This window comes from Garra rufa, chromosome 1 (assembly GCF_049309525.1).
Source record: "Garra rufa chromosome 1, GarRuf1.0, whole genome shotgun sequence".
NCBI classification, from domain to species: domain Eukaryota; kingdom Metazoa; phylum Chordata; class Actinopteri; order Cypriniformes; family Cyprinidae; genus Garra; species Garra rufa.
Genome location: NC_133361.1, coordinates 34,557,401 through 34,575,404, shown reverse-complemented (window position 1 = coordinate 34,575,404; position 18,004 = coordinate 34,557,401). Strand labels below are relative to the sequence as shown.

Here is an 18,004-nt window from a genome sequence, read left to right as displayed (position 1 = left end):
TCAGATAAATTAGGAGGAAATCTGTACTGTGCCTGCTATCCAGGCAGAAATGGATCGACTGCCTAGAATTTGATTGCCTATTGCATTGCTATTTTCACAGAGTAGCTGTAAATTGTCTGGTGCTTTAATGGATTTTGGTGTTTGCTGAATAGCCCATGCTCGTATGTTACCTTCTCATAGCAGCACATCACCGCAGTACAGAGCATCTCCAGAATGTTCTTCCGTTAAAACGTCGTGAATCATCTCTCTGCGTTAATCCGTGGATGTGGCCAGCATAATATGAGTTTGAGGTGTAAAAATATTAAGTTACCATTTGTGTTTTATCAGATATTTTTTTTTAAACCCAAATGTAGCACATGTTATCTCGCCGTCTCTGTTTGTGTCTGTGGCTAACACAAATAAAATACTATAAAAAGTACCGTTTGTCAAGACCACTGGACAGTATACTAATCTAAAAAAACGTTGTGCAGCAGCGCCATCTGCTGTCTGGAATATGTTACTTTTTCCTATTACCATTTGGCTTTTAAAAATGTATAAAACGTCCGCGCTATCTAACTAAAATCACTGAAATAAGTCTTGAGAAATCTGATATGTCTATCTGACAGCCCTAGGCTCTAAAAAGGGGGGAAATTAACCGCGGCCTTTTGAGTTTTGGGCGGCGGGACTGTTGGCCGAATAGTGTTTGGGAGTAACGTTACATTTAGTACACAATTACGTTTGATTCGTGAACTAAACATTTTTACTCGAATCTCGAAAATGTGAAACTAAAACACAAACACTACTAGTTCCTCTCCATCATATTTTTAAACGGGGAATTAAGCCTGTGTGGATGAGACTTCTGGTTCATAAGGGAAATAACCAGAGGAATAGTTTGTAGTAAACAGTAAAACTGCTTGCACTACAGACCAGTGTATTCATAATTAAGATAGTACACTGAAATATTGTAAGACACTTCCAACTCTTCCAACAATGACTGTATGGTTTTGAGATCCATTTTTTCACGCTGAGGACAACTGAGAGACTCATATGCAACTATTACAGAAGGTTCAAGCACTCACTGATGCTTCAGAAGGAAACACAATGCATTAAGAGCCATTTTGAAGATCAGGGTAAATTGTCTTATGGGAAACATGTCAGTATCTTCTGTAACTTCTGAAGGACAGTACTAAATGAACAAAAAATATATAATATTTAGGAAAAATAAGAAACATTTACACATAGGCTATACATTCTGTTCAAAAGTGTTCACCCCAAGCATCAGTGAGCATTTGAACCTTATGTAATACCCATGGTAGTTGCATATGAGTCTCTTATTTGTCCTCAATGTGTAAAGATGGATCTCAAATCCATACAGTCATTGTTGGAAAGGGTTCAAATACACAAAATGCTTTTGTGGGACCTGAAGACTAATAAACAACTATCACTAAACTAAAAAAAAAAGACGGCTGTGGATTATTCAGGTAACAACACAGTATTAAGAATCAAGTGTGTGTAAACTTTTGAATGGGGTCATTTTAATGAATTCAACTATTATTTTCTCTTGTGGACTATATGTAAATGTCTTTTATGTAAAGTATCTTATTCAGGTCAGTACTAAATAAAAAATAACATATATTTGGTATGATCCCTCTTATTTTGGTAAAACAATTAACATTTTCCAGGTGTATGTAAACTTTTGACCTCAACTGTAGTAAACACGAAAGGAAAAAGCCAGGAACATTTACAAAAGAGCATTTATTTAGAGACGTTTACATTCAGTTAGCTTTAGCAAAAAGGTCCAGTATCCATATTGCACTCAAAAGATTATGGTTTTCTTTCTCTTCGTCAAATCCCTTTTACATGCATCTAGATATAAATGACCCTCATTTATAAGTTCATCAGTCCTGAATGTACTCATAAACGTTCACATTTGTCTGTCATACCATATACATTAAACAGAAACATCAAACTCCAGCTTTATCACCACACAGCTAACATTTGGCATCTTAATGGATGCACCAAATAACTTTTGGCACCATGGAAAGAACACTCTCGGAAAACAAGAAGAGGCAACACAAGTAAGCACACATATATAACTCTTTACAGTGTCAAAGCTTTTTTCTTCATCCATTTGACTACATTCACAGGCACACGGCATTGCAGGTGGGCCAAAGAAGCCTGCAGCAGAGGTCTGATTTATGGGAACTGCGGAGTTGCTACACAGAGTGGCAAAGGTGCCACCTGATGAGATTGATGACAGGAACAGACATGTTTTTTTGGCTTGGACTAGGGTACTAGTACCCCTGGGTAAAGTTATAGCCAGTCTCTGAGTGGAGGCTGGAGCCTGAAGCAGTAAAACTGTAGGCAGCATAGGCGACCACAGAGCCTAACATCAGTCCAGACATGTAGGACACAGTCATTATGTTCCCTGTGGGAAAAAAAAAATCACAAACTAAAGTTAATGACTGCATCTCTAGAGAATTGATTATAAATGCATCCTTCTGGAGGTTTAAGCTTGCATACAAGCACCTGTTCATCTGCATTTCTACTCTAGGAATCTAAATGGGGTGATGGATTTACCTGCTAGTTCCCTCTGTTCAGGTGCCACCTTGCCTGCGGCATGAATCATGGGAACACTGCCAAAGTAGCCATTAGTGATGCCCATGAGGAGAGAGAAGATGCAAGGCCATGCCGGGTGGCTGAAGGTGGGCTTCTGAGCTGGATACACACACATGATGAACAGAGGGATGAAAACTACTCGCACACACGAGCAGAGGAGAAGACGAATTCCGTTCCATTCGTACGGCACGGCTGCCAGGATCTAGACACGTGGAGAGATGAGGTTAGGTGTCAAATTACTTCAAAGAACATAGATGACATATAATCTGAAATGTCATGAAGTCACTGAACATACTTTGCCCACAAAGTCGGATATGTTGAAGATGGCCATGATTAGGATCGGCAGCCATTCTCCCAATGTGGCGTTCCTGATCTCCGACTCCAGTCCAGGAAAAAGACACAGCGTGATGAAGTAGGTGACGGCAATAGACAGCATGTAGGTCCAGATCACCCGCGCAACCACATATCGATGCAGGATCATGTCTGCAACAGAAGGGGTCACTGCTTGATTAACCAATAACTTATAATCCAGGAAGGATGCATCAAAAAACACTATTAAAGATGTTCATACTGTTACTAAAGAAAAAAAATCTATTTCATATAAATGTGTTCTTTTGAACCTGCTATTTGTCAAAGAAAAAAATACTTTCCACAAACAGAACTGCTTTTCTTGAGCAGCAAATCAGCATATTAGAATGATTTCTGAAAGATCATTTGACACTGGAGTAATAAATGCTGAAAATCCACAGGAATAAATTACATTTTGAAATACATTCAAATAGAAAACACTTAAAGTAAAAGGGGAAAAAAACATTTAATTAACCCCAAACTCTTGAATGGTAGTGTTTATACAAATACTTGATTATTAGGAACGCAGAGTAACTTATTATTATCTGAAAATAAACAAAGCACAAATTATTAATTTATAATTATTTATAATTTATTAATTCCACTGAATGATTTCATTTTCATATTATTGTGTATTATATATTTTCAATATTTATATATATTATATTGTTGCATTTTGTATATTTTTAAAATATACAATATGTATTTTACATCTGTATATTATATAATTAATAATATATATATTTTTTTAAATTAACCTTGTCAACCTTTTGAATGGCAGTGTGCATACAAATACATATAATAATTATTAGGCATACAAAGTAACTTATTATCTGAAAAGGAACAAAGCACAAGTAATTAATAATAATTTATTTATTTCATTCAGTGAATTTATTTTCATATTATTGTGTATTATATATTTTTCATATTTATATATTATATAGTTGCATTTTGTATATTTTAAAAATATACATTATGCATTATATCTTATATAATAATAATGGTAATATTCATTTTTTATCAACCTTTAGCAATTAATTATGACTTCTTATTTCCTAAAAATAAACAAAACACAAATTTAATAAGATTATAAATATACGCTTTTGCAGATCTCTTAATGGATATCTTTGTCATACTGTACATTATAATGTCATGATGCCTTTATTCAGTTGTAAAATTAAAAAAAAAATTTAATTAATTTGGACAAAATAGTATAGAATTTTGGTAACACTTTACAATAAGGTTCATTAGTTAACTACCATATTGACCCAAATAATAAATTATTTTAATTATTTTCACATTGCATGTTTTTCCTATTTAAATTTTTATTTTAAATACAAACATACACTTTTTGATATACCATAAAAATAACAGGTAGCCATCTGAATTATAACAATTAGGCTATCCATCTCATAGTAGCCTACTAACATTTCATTAACAGTAGAAGTGAAATAAGAAATAATAAGAAATATTAATCTGGGTACTGTCTTACATTTTTAAAGTCACTTTAAAGTTTTTTCAGATTTATTTCCCCCCCAAAAAACATTGTCTTATATTCGAGTCAATACAGTATATTAGTTAACATGAACTAAGTAAGAACATTACTTCTACATAATTTATAAATCTTAGTCAATGTTAATTTCAGCATTTACTAATGCATTATTAAAATCACAAGTTGTGTTTGTTAACATTAGGGTTACACTTTTAGTACTGAGTAATATTAATTAACTACATGTACTTACAATATAGTTAGGTTTAGGATTAGGGTTTGGCTTGCATGTATTTATGCATAATTTATTGTTGTCATAATAGTAAGTAAATATAACTCGAAACAAGGACACACATAAAATAAAGTGTTACCACATTAGTTAATGCACTGTGAACTAACATGACTCTGTAATTCTATTAACTAACATGAACAAAGATGAATAAATAATGTAATAAATGTACTGTTCATTCATGTTAGTTAATACATTAACTAATGTTAACAAATGACACCTTATTGTAAAGTGTTACCGACATTTTCAGTTTAGAAAATATCAAACAAATCATAAGTTTCTGGTCATAACATGAAAATTATTATTGATTACTTGTTATCGGCTAGTCACTGCTAAATCATAATTTCTTTGTTAAAGAGAATTAATATACAGTATTCAGTAAAATACAGTATTATAAATGAGATCGCACCTTTGATGCCAGGCCAGCTCTGTTTAATCTTTGGTTTGGGCACATCAAACCTTACGTAAGTGTTTCCTCCAGCAAAATCTGTGCAGCCGTCTTCAGCTGGGGAAGAGCCCACTGCGCCATTACCCTTGAAAACAGACAGGACATCTGAACAATTCATACTGAATACATTATATATCCGTATAGGACAGTGTATATATATATATATATATATATTTTTTTTTTTTTTTTTTTTTTCAGTTCAATACAGCAAAAACCTTGTAACAAAACAACAGATCAAAAGCAGTGCCCCTATCAAGCAGGTCACTGCGACTTTGTAAGAGCGTGCAGTGCATCCAGATATTGTAATGCTTTTCTTGATGAACTAGCATTTCTGCAGGGCCTGTTTGAGGAGGGCCATTACTTGATTAAGTGTTTGGCTGAGCTAGTAAAACCACTCTCCTTAATTTGCTGAGAATAAAACAAGAGCATGCGGGTCTCATGGAAGAACAGACGGGCAACTGCTCAGGAGAAATACACCCTCACAGAATCATAAGCTACACATAAGATCCAGCATAGACTAGCATTAAATAAATAAAAAATAATTATGCAACAATGAACAGTAGGAATCTCATTGTGAGGCATTTTTATTCTTTGATAGATTAAAGATCAGCTCTTTCTGTCCAGCGCTTAGTCAAAAAATCTAAAAGGAAATTGAACTGGATTGCTGGTTGGTTTTCTTTGCATCATAAGTTGAAGCTGAACGAGTTCAAAATACCCTTAATAGACCCTTTTTACATTTTCAGACTTCTCAGAAGTTGGGTAAACCTCTATAGTTGTTAATCTCATTTTCCACAATAGCAAAAGAAAAATCCATGATGGCATTTTTATCATAGCCTATGAATTTCTGGACAAAGATGAAGAAATCTTAAGAGAAGGAACGGCTGAGTGCTTAGTCTGTCACCCGCAGGAAAAACATGAGGTTTATCTGAAGTGCTTTCATATATTACTCCACCCAAACCGCCTGTGTCTGAGTGAGCACTTAAATCAAGCTCTCCCTGTGTCCTTCTCAGGGCTGCTGAGAGCACAGTCGTCGAGAGCACTGACCGGCACAGATGAAATGGAGTTATGGGAGATTTTAGAGAAAACACAGCTGAGTATGCGTAACTAAAACTGTCTTTTTACGGTCCAGCTAAATTAAAGAGAGCTTTACGATTCTACATTCCAATGAATTTCGTCACACATGATAATGCCTCTGATTTATTAAATTCCGAAGGGATTTCGAAACCTTAAAGCAGGGAGAGAAATCGCCAGCTTGGAATAATAAGGTTCTATCTGCATTCTGAGCACTTTTGAGATATTGAGCTTTAAAGATGTTGCGTTCCATAGACTTCTGTAAATAGAACCCTTTTTTTTTTTCTTAAAATAGGTTCAAAATGTACACACATACACAAGAAACATCACAGAATAAGAATATGTGAATAACTCAATCTTGACAAAAATGTCAGATAGAACCTTATAATTCCAAAGCAGACTTTTGCCTGCAAAAACTGTCTACACATGTTGGGCTGGCAAGCAGTCTTTATGATAAACATAATGCAAATGTATGAGACAGCAAGAGCAGAATAAAATATGACTTGGTAACTCTTCACCCAAAATTACTCTCCTTTGTTCTTACTACCTTTCTGGTTTTTGAACATGTCAGTTGTGTTGCTGTCTATGCAGCTCTTAGATTTCATCAAAAGTTTCTTAATTTGTGTTCCAAAGATGAACAAAGGTCTTACAGGTTTGGAACGACATGAGGGTAAGTAATTAATAACTTTTAAGAATTTTTAATTTTGGGTGAACTATCCCTTTAAGTATTGCTTTGTCCAGACTTTCAGTGTTAGAATGATTAGTGCACTTGATTACAATGGACAATGCCATGGAAGAGCATGCTTAAAATGAAAATTCACAGAAATGCATTACTATTAATATAAACTACAATCTACAATAAAATCTACATATTATTTGTGTATTACGTGTTTTTTTTATATTTATATATATATTTTCATTTTATGTATTTTTGTGTTATTGTGTTTTATAATTTTACATTGTATGTGTTGATTTTTAAAGCACTTTGGCTAACATCTGTTGTTTTTAAATGTGCTATATAAATAAATAGAATATAATAAAATAGAATAGAATTGCATTTTGTATTTTTTAAATATACATCCATTATGCATTACATACACTACCAGTGAAATGTTTTTGCACAGTATTTTTTTTTTGGTTCTTTAGTCTCTTCTGGTCACCAAGCCTGCATTTATTTGATCCAAAATGCAGCAGAAACTGTAAAATTTTGAAATATTTTTACCATTTAAAATTTTTACCATGTTTGGATATATTTTAAAGTGTAATTTATTCCTGTGATTTCCAAGCTGAATTTTTAGCATCATTACTCCAGTCACATGATCCTTCAGAAATCATTCTAATATTCTGATTTGCTGCTCAAAAACATTGTTTAATTATTATGTTGAAAACAGCTGAGTAGATTTTTTTCAGGTTTCTTTGATAAATAGAAAGTTCAGAAGAACAGCATTTATCTGAAATAGAAATCTTTTGTAACATTATAAATGTCTTTATTATAACTTTAGATCTATTTAAAGCATCACTGCTAAATAAATGTATTCATTTCTATAATTTCCTTCCCAAAAAAATATATTATACTGACTCTAAGCTTTTGAATGGTATAATCTATAATGTTACAAAAGCTTTTATTTCAGATAAATGCTGGTCTTTGGATCTGTCTATTCATTAAAGAATCCTGAAAAAATGTACTCAACTGTTTTAAATACTAATGATAAATGTTCATTTAAAAGCAAGTCAGCATATTAGAATGATTTCTGAAGGATCATGTGACACTGAAGACTGGAGAAAATTCAGCTTTACATCACAGGAATAAATTGCATTTTAAAATATATTCAAACAGAAAACAGTTATTTCAAATCATAACAATATTTCACAATATTACTGCTTTTCCTGTATTTTGGATCAAATAAATGCAGGCTTGGTGTGCAGAAGAGACTTCTTTAAAAAAAATTAAAAAATCTTACTGTTCAAAAACTTTTGACTTGAATAATTAATCATTATTACATTTGTATTGTTCATCATTGCCAATCAAGCTGTAATTTTGACAAATCCATAAACATTCTCACATTTGGCATGCAAAACTTACAAATCTTACTTCTTCTGTAATGACATCATGGTGGACCTGGTACTGAGTTCCATTTTGTGAGTGGTCTTTGGGGTGGGACAGGCCCCGTCGCGCCAGACTCGTGTAGTACTGGACAAAGCGTGTCCTTCGCACCAGTATGTGCAGGATAAAGCACAGTAGCACCATACAGATGGAAATGACGAAGAAGATAATGGTGTTCTTCCTCTCGTTTTTGATCAGTAGTTTGGTGAAAATACGACTGAGTGAAATGATCACTCCTGCCGTGCCTATACAGAAAAAACAGAATGAGAATTGTGTTTTTTCTGTTGACTTAAACATCATAGATTTTCATGAGCACATCTGATAGCAAAACGCCTCTTACTCTCTCCAGTCATCACGCCCTGTGTGTAGCGCTTGGGGAGCATCCCCATGTATCCATAGAAACTGGACTGCTGCACTAGAGACACAACAGGGTAAAACACTGTTATGGCTGGAAATGGATGAGAATGTGAGCCTAAAAATGTCACTCCCAACAGGCCTTGGAAAGCAAAGTATAAATAAATACCTGTACATCCAAAGGCCACAGTACCCATAGACATCAGATTGATGACGTACGACTGCTTTGTGGTGAACCTCTCCAGCCACACATCAAAAATAGTGACAAAAAGCAGAGGTCCAAGTGCAAATAGGTAACCTGTGTAAGAAATTAACTCGGATGTAAACAAATTTGAGGCCGCACAACTGTAAAATAATCTATGCATTAAAAATGTTTTTAGGAATAGTTATAGGATTAGGATTTACTTGGAAACAATCTTCACTCAGAAATTGCTAGTGAATTAGAAATAAATGACAAGTAATAAAACAGCATTTTCTTGTAAAACTTGCAGTTTTATAACTCCAAAAAATTAAAAAATTAAAATAAAGTAAATAAAATTATTATTATTATTCGTTTTTGGAGGGCTTGTAAAAAGACAATTTATCCAAAAATCATTTATATACCCTCATGTCGTTCCAAACCTATATGGCATTTTCTTCTATGGGACATAAAACAAGACTTTTTTTTTTAATATCTCTGTTTTTGTTTATATAATGAAAGTTAAACAACAGTGGTCTCCACTAAATAACACGGTACAGAAAAAAACAGATATATTTTTTTAATTATCATCGTTTTGGAACAGCATTTTTGAGTTGAAATATCCCTTTAAAAGTCTGAAATGTACATATTTTTCCCTGTTTGCAGCTTTTCAGATCACTGTACTTGATGGTTAAAGTGATAGTTCACCCAAAAATGCCAATTCTGTCATTAATTACTCACCCTCATGTTGTTCCAAACCTGTAAGACCTTTGTTCCTCTTTGAAACACAAATTAAGATATTTTTGATAAAATCCAAGAGCTTTCTGACCCTGCATAGACAGCAAGGGTCCTACCACGATCAAGATCCAGAAACATCGACAAAACGGTCCATGTGACATAAATACTTTTTATTGCACAAAAAAAAAACTAAAATAACTTTATTAAACAGTTTCTTCCACGTCATTTCCCCCTAGCACCATTTTAGAGAGTACCATGACGCATGCGCATGCTTTCCTCTGAACGTAAACAAGACTCAGTGCATGCATAACAGTTGTTATTTTAATTTTTTTGAGTATTTTTTTTAACTTTATAAAATTTTGATTTAACCACTGATGTCACATGGACCATTTTGTCAATTTTCTTAGTACCTTTCTAGACCTTAAACGTCTATGGGGGTCCCTTGCTGTCTATGCAGGGTCAGAAAGCTCTTGGATCATATCAAAAATATCTTAATTTGTGTTCCGAAGATGAACGAAGGTCTTACGGGTTTGGAACGACATGAGGGTGAGTAATTAATGACAGAATTTGCATTTTTGGGTGAACTATCCCTTTAAAAGATTTCAGGCTGTGTGTGAGTGTATTTTCATTGTGTCATCAGTCAGTTGGTATTGTCATGATGTAATTTTCCTGTGTTTATCTGCTGTTTCAGATATATGCGTGCCATCCTCTTAGTGCGTATTTAGCAGTGTTTGGTGAGTGTTATTCCTCAGGTTAAGATGAGTGATGCAGCTGTCAGACTGGGCTGTCGCCCCTCCTCCCTCTCCCCTCAGGCCAGCAGCTCTGTCAGGTCAATCAGCGGCCTCCTCCCCCATCCCTTTGTGCTTTACTGTCTGTGTGCGTGTCAGTCTGCTCTAAATAAACACACTCACCCACAGTGATCCTGGTGTGCAGGCTCAGCATCTCCACCAGGACATTGTTTAGGATTACAGCCACTAGGGCTACAAGTATATATGTTAAACCCATGTCAAACACAATGGATGTTCCTGAAAGACACAGAAGACAATTTTTTTTTCTTACAATCATGAAGGAATCATAAGTAATGCTCAATCAAACAGATTTTGTTCATTTTTCATGTCAAATACAAACACAAATGTCAAAACTGATTATCTTTATATAATGAAAATGCATGATGTTAAAGGGATAGTTCACCCAAAAAAAAAAAAAAAAAATTCTGTTATTATTTACTTACCCTCTTGTCGTTCCAAACCCGCAAGACCTTTGTTCATCTTCAGAACACAAAGATATTTTTAATGAAATCTGAGAGCTTTCTGTCCCTGCATAGACAGCAATGCAACTGACAAATTCAAGACCCAGAAAAGTAGTAAGGACATCAACAAAATATTTCATGTGACATTAGTGGTTCAACTGTAATGTTATGAAGCTTTGAGAATATTTTTTGTGTGCAAATGCAACAAAAATAGTGACTTTATTCAACAATTTCTTCTCTTCCGTGTCAATCTTCAGTGTACATTCATGAGAGACCACGATGCATGCGAAGACCAACATGGAGAAAAAATTATATAATTGTATTATTCTCGTAGTGTCATAAGGTTGAACCACTGATGTCACTTGGACTACTTTCAACATTGTCCTTACTACTTTTCTGGGCCTTGAACGTGTCAGTTGCATTGCTGTCTATGCAGGGTAAGAAAGCTCTTGGATTTCATCAAAATTATCTTCAACATAAGAATGAGTAATTAATGACAGAATTTTCATTTTTGAGTGAACAATCCCTTTAACTGTTCAAGTTCTGTTTTGCTTTTAAAAAACATAAAAACATAAACACACAGACACAAAATGTTTTAGATTATTAGATTATAAAATTAACAGTAAAAACAGCCACAAAAATATTAACCAACACAAATGTTTTCAACGCTGATAATAAAAAAACATTTCTTTAGCACCAAATCAGCATATTAAAATGACATACAAAACTGTGATTTTAAATTGTAATAATATTTTCAAATACTACACTGAATTTATCACAAATAAATGCAGCCTTGTTGAGCTATCCATCTATCTATCTATCTATCTATCTATCTATCTATCTATCTATCTATCTATCTATCTATCTATCTATCTATCTATATAGCTAGACAGTGTTGTTTTTGACAACCATCTTAGATTTAGTCTTAGTCTTAGTCTTTTGGACTAAAATGCTTATTAGTTTTAGTCCAATTTTAGTCACTTCTATATGTGATAGTTTTAGTCCAATTTTAGTCAACGAAGAGTCAAAAAGGTTTTAGTCTAATTTGAGTCAAAAAAAGGGGAAAAAGTAGTCTTTTAACAAATTAATGTAGGTCAGTAAGTATTTTGCTGTTGGGTAGTGTCACTTATAAGTTGTGAAAATAGCAGATCTATAGTTCAACACATTGTGAGCTTCCGGATTGACTATTTTCACCAATAATTACAATAATGAAGGAATGGTTTTAGACAAAAAAGACATATTTGAAATACACCCATAGGTCCTCTCGCCGTTTGCGACCACCCTGTGTGCAAACTGCCGCCATCATGGTTAATCGTCTGTCTGTCTGAGTGCCAACAATGTGACGTGTTGAGCACGTTGTGTGCTGCACGCCAGGTGGTGGGCGTAACCAAACAAGGATAGAATGCTAAAACGGCTTGCCATACTAGTATGGAAAAGAGTATTTAATGCTAATACGGCTTGCCATAGCGGCAGATACTTTTTAGGTTTTAATTGGCATGCACAATAAGCAGAAATGTCATGCATTTTAAACATCTGACAGACCACCCACTAACATTTTCATCTATTCTCGTCTCGTCAACGGAAACTCACACACGTCTCGTCATGTTTTAGTCATCAACGAGCCATTTTTACCTCGTCATCGTCTCGTTATCGTCATGAAAAAAGTGGCGTCGTCATCGTTGACGAAAACAACACTGTAGCTAGATGTAGCTAGATGTTTTAAAGACATCTGATCTATCTATCTCTTGCTCTCTCTCTCTCTTTATATATACATATCAAAATATATGTACATATACAAAGCAAAACATTATACACAGCAATTCTAGCAATCACCAATTTTAAAGCAGAAATTTCAGTCATAATTTGTTTCATGTTAATGCTACTGAAAATATGGAGTCCATAATTATAATGGAGTACCTTCGAATTTATGATGCAGGTAGTCAACATCTGTAATGAAGCTATTGTAAGGCAGCAGGAAGCCCACTCCAGCCAGGAGCATGGCAAAATAGATCCCATGGTAACGGTCATCTGGAATAGGTTCTTCAAACGCTGTGCACAGAAATCACACACATTTGTATGCACAAACAACGAGCGCGAGTTATAAACAAAACTCCCGTCTGTGTTTTATTTGTATGACATTTGAAAATATGAGCATTTTAAATATTTGTCTCTCAGCCTGTGTGCTGTCTCTTTGAAGTGTATTTATGCATATGTATGAGACATTTGACATTTTGCTCCCTCTCTCTCTTTCTGGATGAGGAAACTGATTGATGGAATCACTTCTGTGCCTCTTGCTGGCTTCCTAATGGTTAGTACTTTAACACTGCATGCCTAATTTAAGAGATGGAAGAAATGAAATCATGCTTAAAAATGAAAAATGTATATTGCTTAGCTAGAAACGTACACTGGCATAGCTAGAAGAGCCTAGCAAACTCTAAAGATCAATGCAGGTTCTTCTACTCCACTGATTTAAAAAGGATGACCTTTGTAACCAGGCAACATGAGGGGACAGCAGACTCTCCACCTAACATGATTAGACCTAGCTAGTACATGCCAAGTATTGTAACCTTGGAAACCAAGGAGAGTCTTTGTCAAACCAAAATATGTATTTATACTAGTGCTGTCAAAATTGGCATGTAAAAATATTTAAAGCAGGGGCGGGTCTAGGGTTGGCCACCCCACTTCACTTTGTCAAACGAGTGCGGGAATGCCCTGTTGTCATGCCATATGTTAATGAAAACGAATTTACCTGTCCTATCAGGCGTTATACTGTGCTCATAGCATGCACGCTTCGATTGCACGCACAAATACGGCGATGCATGCTGTAGCCTGTATTATATCATATTAAAGTGTGAATGAAACTACGAGCATGCGTATCAGATCCACGTCATGTTCAGCAGTGGCAGCTCTTAAAGTAATAGCAGCCAAATAAGCTAATAACCCAGCTGCTGTGATGTCTATTAATCAAAGAACAAAAACAAAAAAGAGGAAATCAATAACTTTTGTAGCTTTAAGGATTCAACTATGTTTAATTTAGTATTTAGTGTTTGACAACTTTATTCAATTTCTGTATCTTTCCTGCTCGCTGAAGGGCACAGGTAAATCATGGGTTTGTGTAAAAATTGTTTTAAGTTCACTTAAATTAGAAGTTGTTCTTTTTTAAAGTCTAATAAGTGTTAAATAAGGGAAAACAATGCATTAAAGCCGGGGGGGGAGGTAACTGTACGGTAACTCAAACCGTTTGAGGAAACCGATTGCCTTAAACCATTTAAGTTTTAAAACCGATAAATATGTGTACTATGAACTCATCTACATTGAGTTAAGTTAATTTAAATCAATGTAGATGAGTTTATAGTACTCATATTTATTTAAACGGTTTCCTCAAACGGTTTGAGTTACTTAACTTGTAACTTGTAACTTGTCGGGTTTTACAGTAAGTATTTTCTGTAGCTTCTGAAGGGCAGTACCAAATGAAACAATATAATATTTTGGTAATGGCTCTTAATGCATCATGTTTCCTTCTGAAGCATCAGTGAGCATTTCAAACTTCTGTAATAGTTGCATATGAGTCTCTCAGTTGTCCTCAGTGTGAAAAGATGGATCTCAAAATCGTACAGTCATTGTTGGAATGTGTTCAAATGCACAAAAATGCCAAAAAACCAAAGAATCCGTGGGATCTAAAGGATTTTACTGAAGAACAGCAGGCAGTTTAACTGTTCAGGACAAACAAGGGAATCATGAACAGCTATCACTAAACAAACAAAAACAAAACACAGCTGTGGATCATTCAGGTAACAAAACAGTATTAAGAATCAAGTGTATGAAAACTTTTGAACATGGTCATTTTTATCAAATTAAACTATTATTTTCTCTTGCGAACTACATGTAAGCATCTTCTATGTGAAATATCTTATTCAGGTCAGTACTAAATAAAAAATAACACGCATTTTGTATGATCTCTCTTATTTTGATAGATTATGTAAACTTTTGACTTAAACTTTAGGTATTTATTAAAAACTGTATTGTTAGGTGTGATTAGTCGCGATTAATCGCAATTAATTTTAGAAAGAACTTTTTTTTTTAATCGATTGGCAGCACTAATTTATACACATAGTACGAGCACGACACATATGAAATAGTGTCTCAAATGACATTCTGTATTTACACTGAGGCACATCATATGCAGCAGCAACTCACCAGGTTCAGAAAGGGCCAGCACTCCTTTATCAGAGATGTCTTTCACCTGACAATCCTCTTCCTCCAGCTGATAGCTCTCAAAACTGAAGCTCATCACCACATTGCCTTCGGGAGTCTGGCCAGGGGTGGCCTGTTTACGTCTCTCTACTCCTTTTGAGCCCATTGTCCCTTTTTTGGGCCAGAATATCTGAAAAGGCCGTCTTTAACAGTTTCAAAAATATGATCTGAAAGAGGATGAAAATAACAGATTTTCAAAATTGTATTCATTAATAAGAAATGTTTCTTTAGCAGCAAATAAGGATATTATAATGATTTCTGAAGGGTGACACTGAAGACTGGAGTAATGATGCTGAAAATTCAGCTTTGCATTACATTTTTTGTTTTAATTTGCATGTATATGATGTTCATAAAGTTCAGTACCCTCATCACAAGCATTATGGCAAATTATCATGATTTGAGTTTTCATATATATTATTCTAGTTTGCCGAGATGAAAGGGGCCTGTGATGTCAAATTGGCTCTAGTGACTGAACAGTGAAGTGTAATAAAAGCATGTCAAGAGCAGCCTCAAGCCACTTTCTGTTAAATCAACCGTGCCATGTGACATTTCTCTTTTGACTATATGCTGCTTTTGTGCAAGTCTTTTTTATTTGTATTTGCATATGTATACATGTGCATCATTAGTAGCCTAATGTATCGTCAATGGATATATATTGCATCCCTCTGGGCTAGTTTAAAAAAAACAATCAGATAATCTAAAATAAATCTATATTCTTAATGCAAATAAGGCACTTTCAAGCAAGAACAGCCTTAGCCAAGATGTCACCGTTGGACATGCTATTGAAATTTTCCTCATCTTGGAAATCTGCCAATGCATCCTTTGAAGAGGCTGGAGCTGGCAGTGCACGACTGGTTCAAAAGAAAAGCAATCTTTGATATCAGTGTTACGTCATTGACTAGAGAGATGTTGGGCACATTTTGTGCCGTATCCGACCGTGTTGCTTTGAGTGAGTGGTGAATAAACCAAATGGAATAGTTCATTGTCAATCATTTACACAGTGAGAGTTGGTAGCCAAACACAAAGGCGTAAAACAACATATTCACAAAGTTGTCATGCGGCCAGTATTATCATAGTGGATGTTGTTTAACTAAGATATTGTATGTAAACATTACTGAGACATGCAAATAAAAAGCAGAGCAACACCTGCTGCTCAACCATGGACTGTCAAGATGTGTCATTTACTCATTTTTATTTCTATAGATCATATAATATCCACTAGAAAGAAAGTGAATGTATTACAAATACATATTAAAATATATATTACAATAATAACACGTAAACCTTTCCAAAATGATGCAGAGAGCCAGTGATATAGAAAAAGGGCTGATGAATGCAGATGAAGGACGCTAGACGAACAATAAGAGCACCTGATGCTGTTGAAAATAAGTTAAAACTAAATTTGTGTCGAAACAAATTTGGTGAAAAAACAAGACGGAGTAAAACGGATTAAGTCTAAATTCAAATTATGCGCGAAAACTTCCTTGTGGAAAAAAAATAAACAAACTAATCTCCGCCTCGCTAGATACTAATGTGTCATTAGCAGTAAGGCAAAACCATCTGTACAGGCTTTTTAAAGCGAATTTAATCACTTTTTTCTTTTTAAAACAAACCATCCCTGCGAGAAAATCGCACATAATGTTCTACTATCCGTAGGCTGCTTTGTTGCTCTCACAGGACTTGTTATGGCTAGTCAGACTATCATTTCGCAGCATATATTTCCATTATTCATCTGGCAGCGCTCATGCATCATTTTAAAGAGACAAAAGCGATACGCTCATCAGAAAGACAACAGGTTAAATCTTACCCCCGAACAATTAAATGCGTCTTCCCTCCCTTATTCGCATGTTACTCCACGTAAGCACAACCCTTCTTTACATATGAAGCGTTTTCATCGTGCGTGTGGTGTTGTTTGGGTTCTCCGGTGTAAATATCCTCCTGCACAAGGTGAAGAAGCACAGAGCCGCTGTCATTCTCCCTCCCACACAGCAGCGCGTTTGCATCGGTCTGAAGCCTCCAGCTGTCTGCCAAGGCAACCCGCTTTAATTATTGCTTTAAAGGAAACCTGCATTAGTGTACTTTTTCATGAACTGCTCTTATTTCAGTATTGCGGTGAATAATAAATGCAAAACTGATCAGTGATTAACATGCAGTGACACGAATATTTAAATATTTTAGAAAAACCTAAAACTACAATTTAAACAAATTGTAGAAATGCATAGGCCTATATGGGCCATTCTACAGAATTGGTAAACGGAAACGTTTTGAAAAAAGTATTTTTACACACATTTTGTATGTATGCAAATTGTATGATATTCAACTACACATTTCTAGCAATTGTGCAGTTAATTCTTATATTGTATTTTAAGAAAGTTTTAGAATAATTGTCCTCTCCCCAAATGTGTCACTACCAAAACACAGTAATAGGCCTATATACACTTTAATAAGATGGGTTAAATTGTCCTATTAAGATTTCTACATTGTAAATATAGATTTTTGTATTTTATTTTATTTTCAGGTAAATCAATAACAATTATTTATTTAACAATATTTCAAGTGTGATTTATGAGATTTGTTGTATTTATATATATATATATATATATATATATATATATATATATATATATATATATATATATATATATATATATATTATATATATATATATATATATATATATATATATATATATATATATATATATATAATATATATATATATATATATATATATATATATATATATATATATATATATATATATATATATATATATATATATATATATATATATATATATATATATATATATATATATATATATATATATATATATATATATAATATATATATATATATATATATATATATATATATATATATAT

The 18,004-nt window shown here is 34.1% G+C and overlaps 2 protein-coding genes across 3 annotated transcripts in view; both read right to left on the bottom strand.

Moving 5' to 3' along the window:
* Positions 1-1,717: 1,717 nt before the first annotated feature.
* On the bottom strand, positions 1,718-17,111 carry LOC141322397 (equilibrative nucleoside transporter 4). Of its 2 annotated transcripts, none has more exons than XM_073833428.1 (11): positions 16,928-17,111; positions 15,064-15,287; positions 12,784-12,915; positions 10,529-10,642; positions 8,871-8,999; positions 8,688-8,762; positions 8,327-8,592; positions 5,134-5,257; positions 2,894-3,081; positions 2,560-2,800; positions 1,718-2,407 (listed from the first exon to the last, which is right to left on the bottom strand). In XM_073833428.1, exons 2-11 carry the CDS (start codon positions 15,224-15,226, stop codon positions 2,274-2,276), a joined length of 1,566 nt encoding a protein of 521 aa, XP_073689529.1. In that variant the 5' UTR covers positions 15,227-15,287; positions 16,928-17,111; the 3' UTR covers positions 1,718-2,273. The 2 variants fall into 2 exon arrangements, with proteins under 2 accessions (XP_073689529.1, XP_073689535.1); XM_073833434.1 differs by having other exon boundaries at positions 8,336-8,592.
* Positions 16,969-18,004, bottom strand: part of LOC141303889 (uncharacterized) — a 24,980-nt gene continuing 23,944 nt past the window's right edge. The window contains exon 10 of the mRNA XM_073832440.1: positions 16,969-17,140. Within this exon, the coding sequence (XP_073688541.1) occupies positions 16,969-17,140 (172 nt within the window). The remainder of the gene's footprint in view (positions 17,141-18,004) is intronic.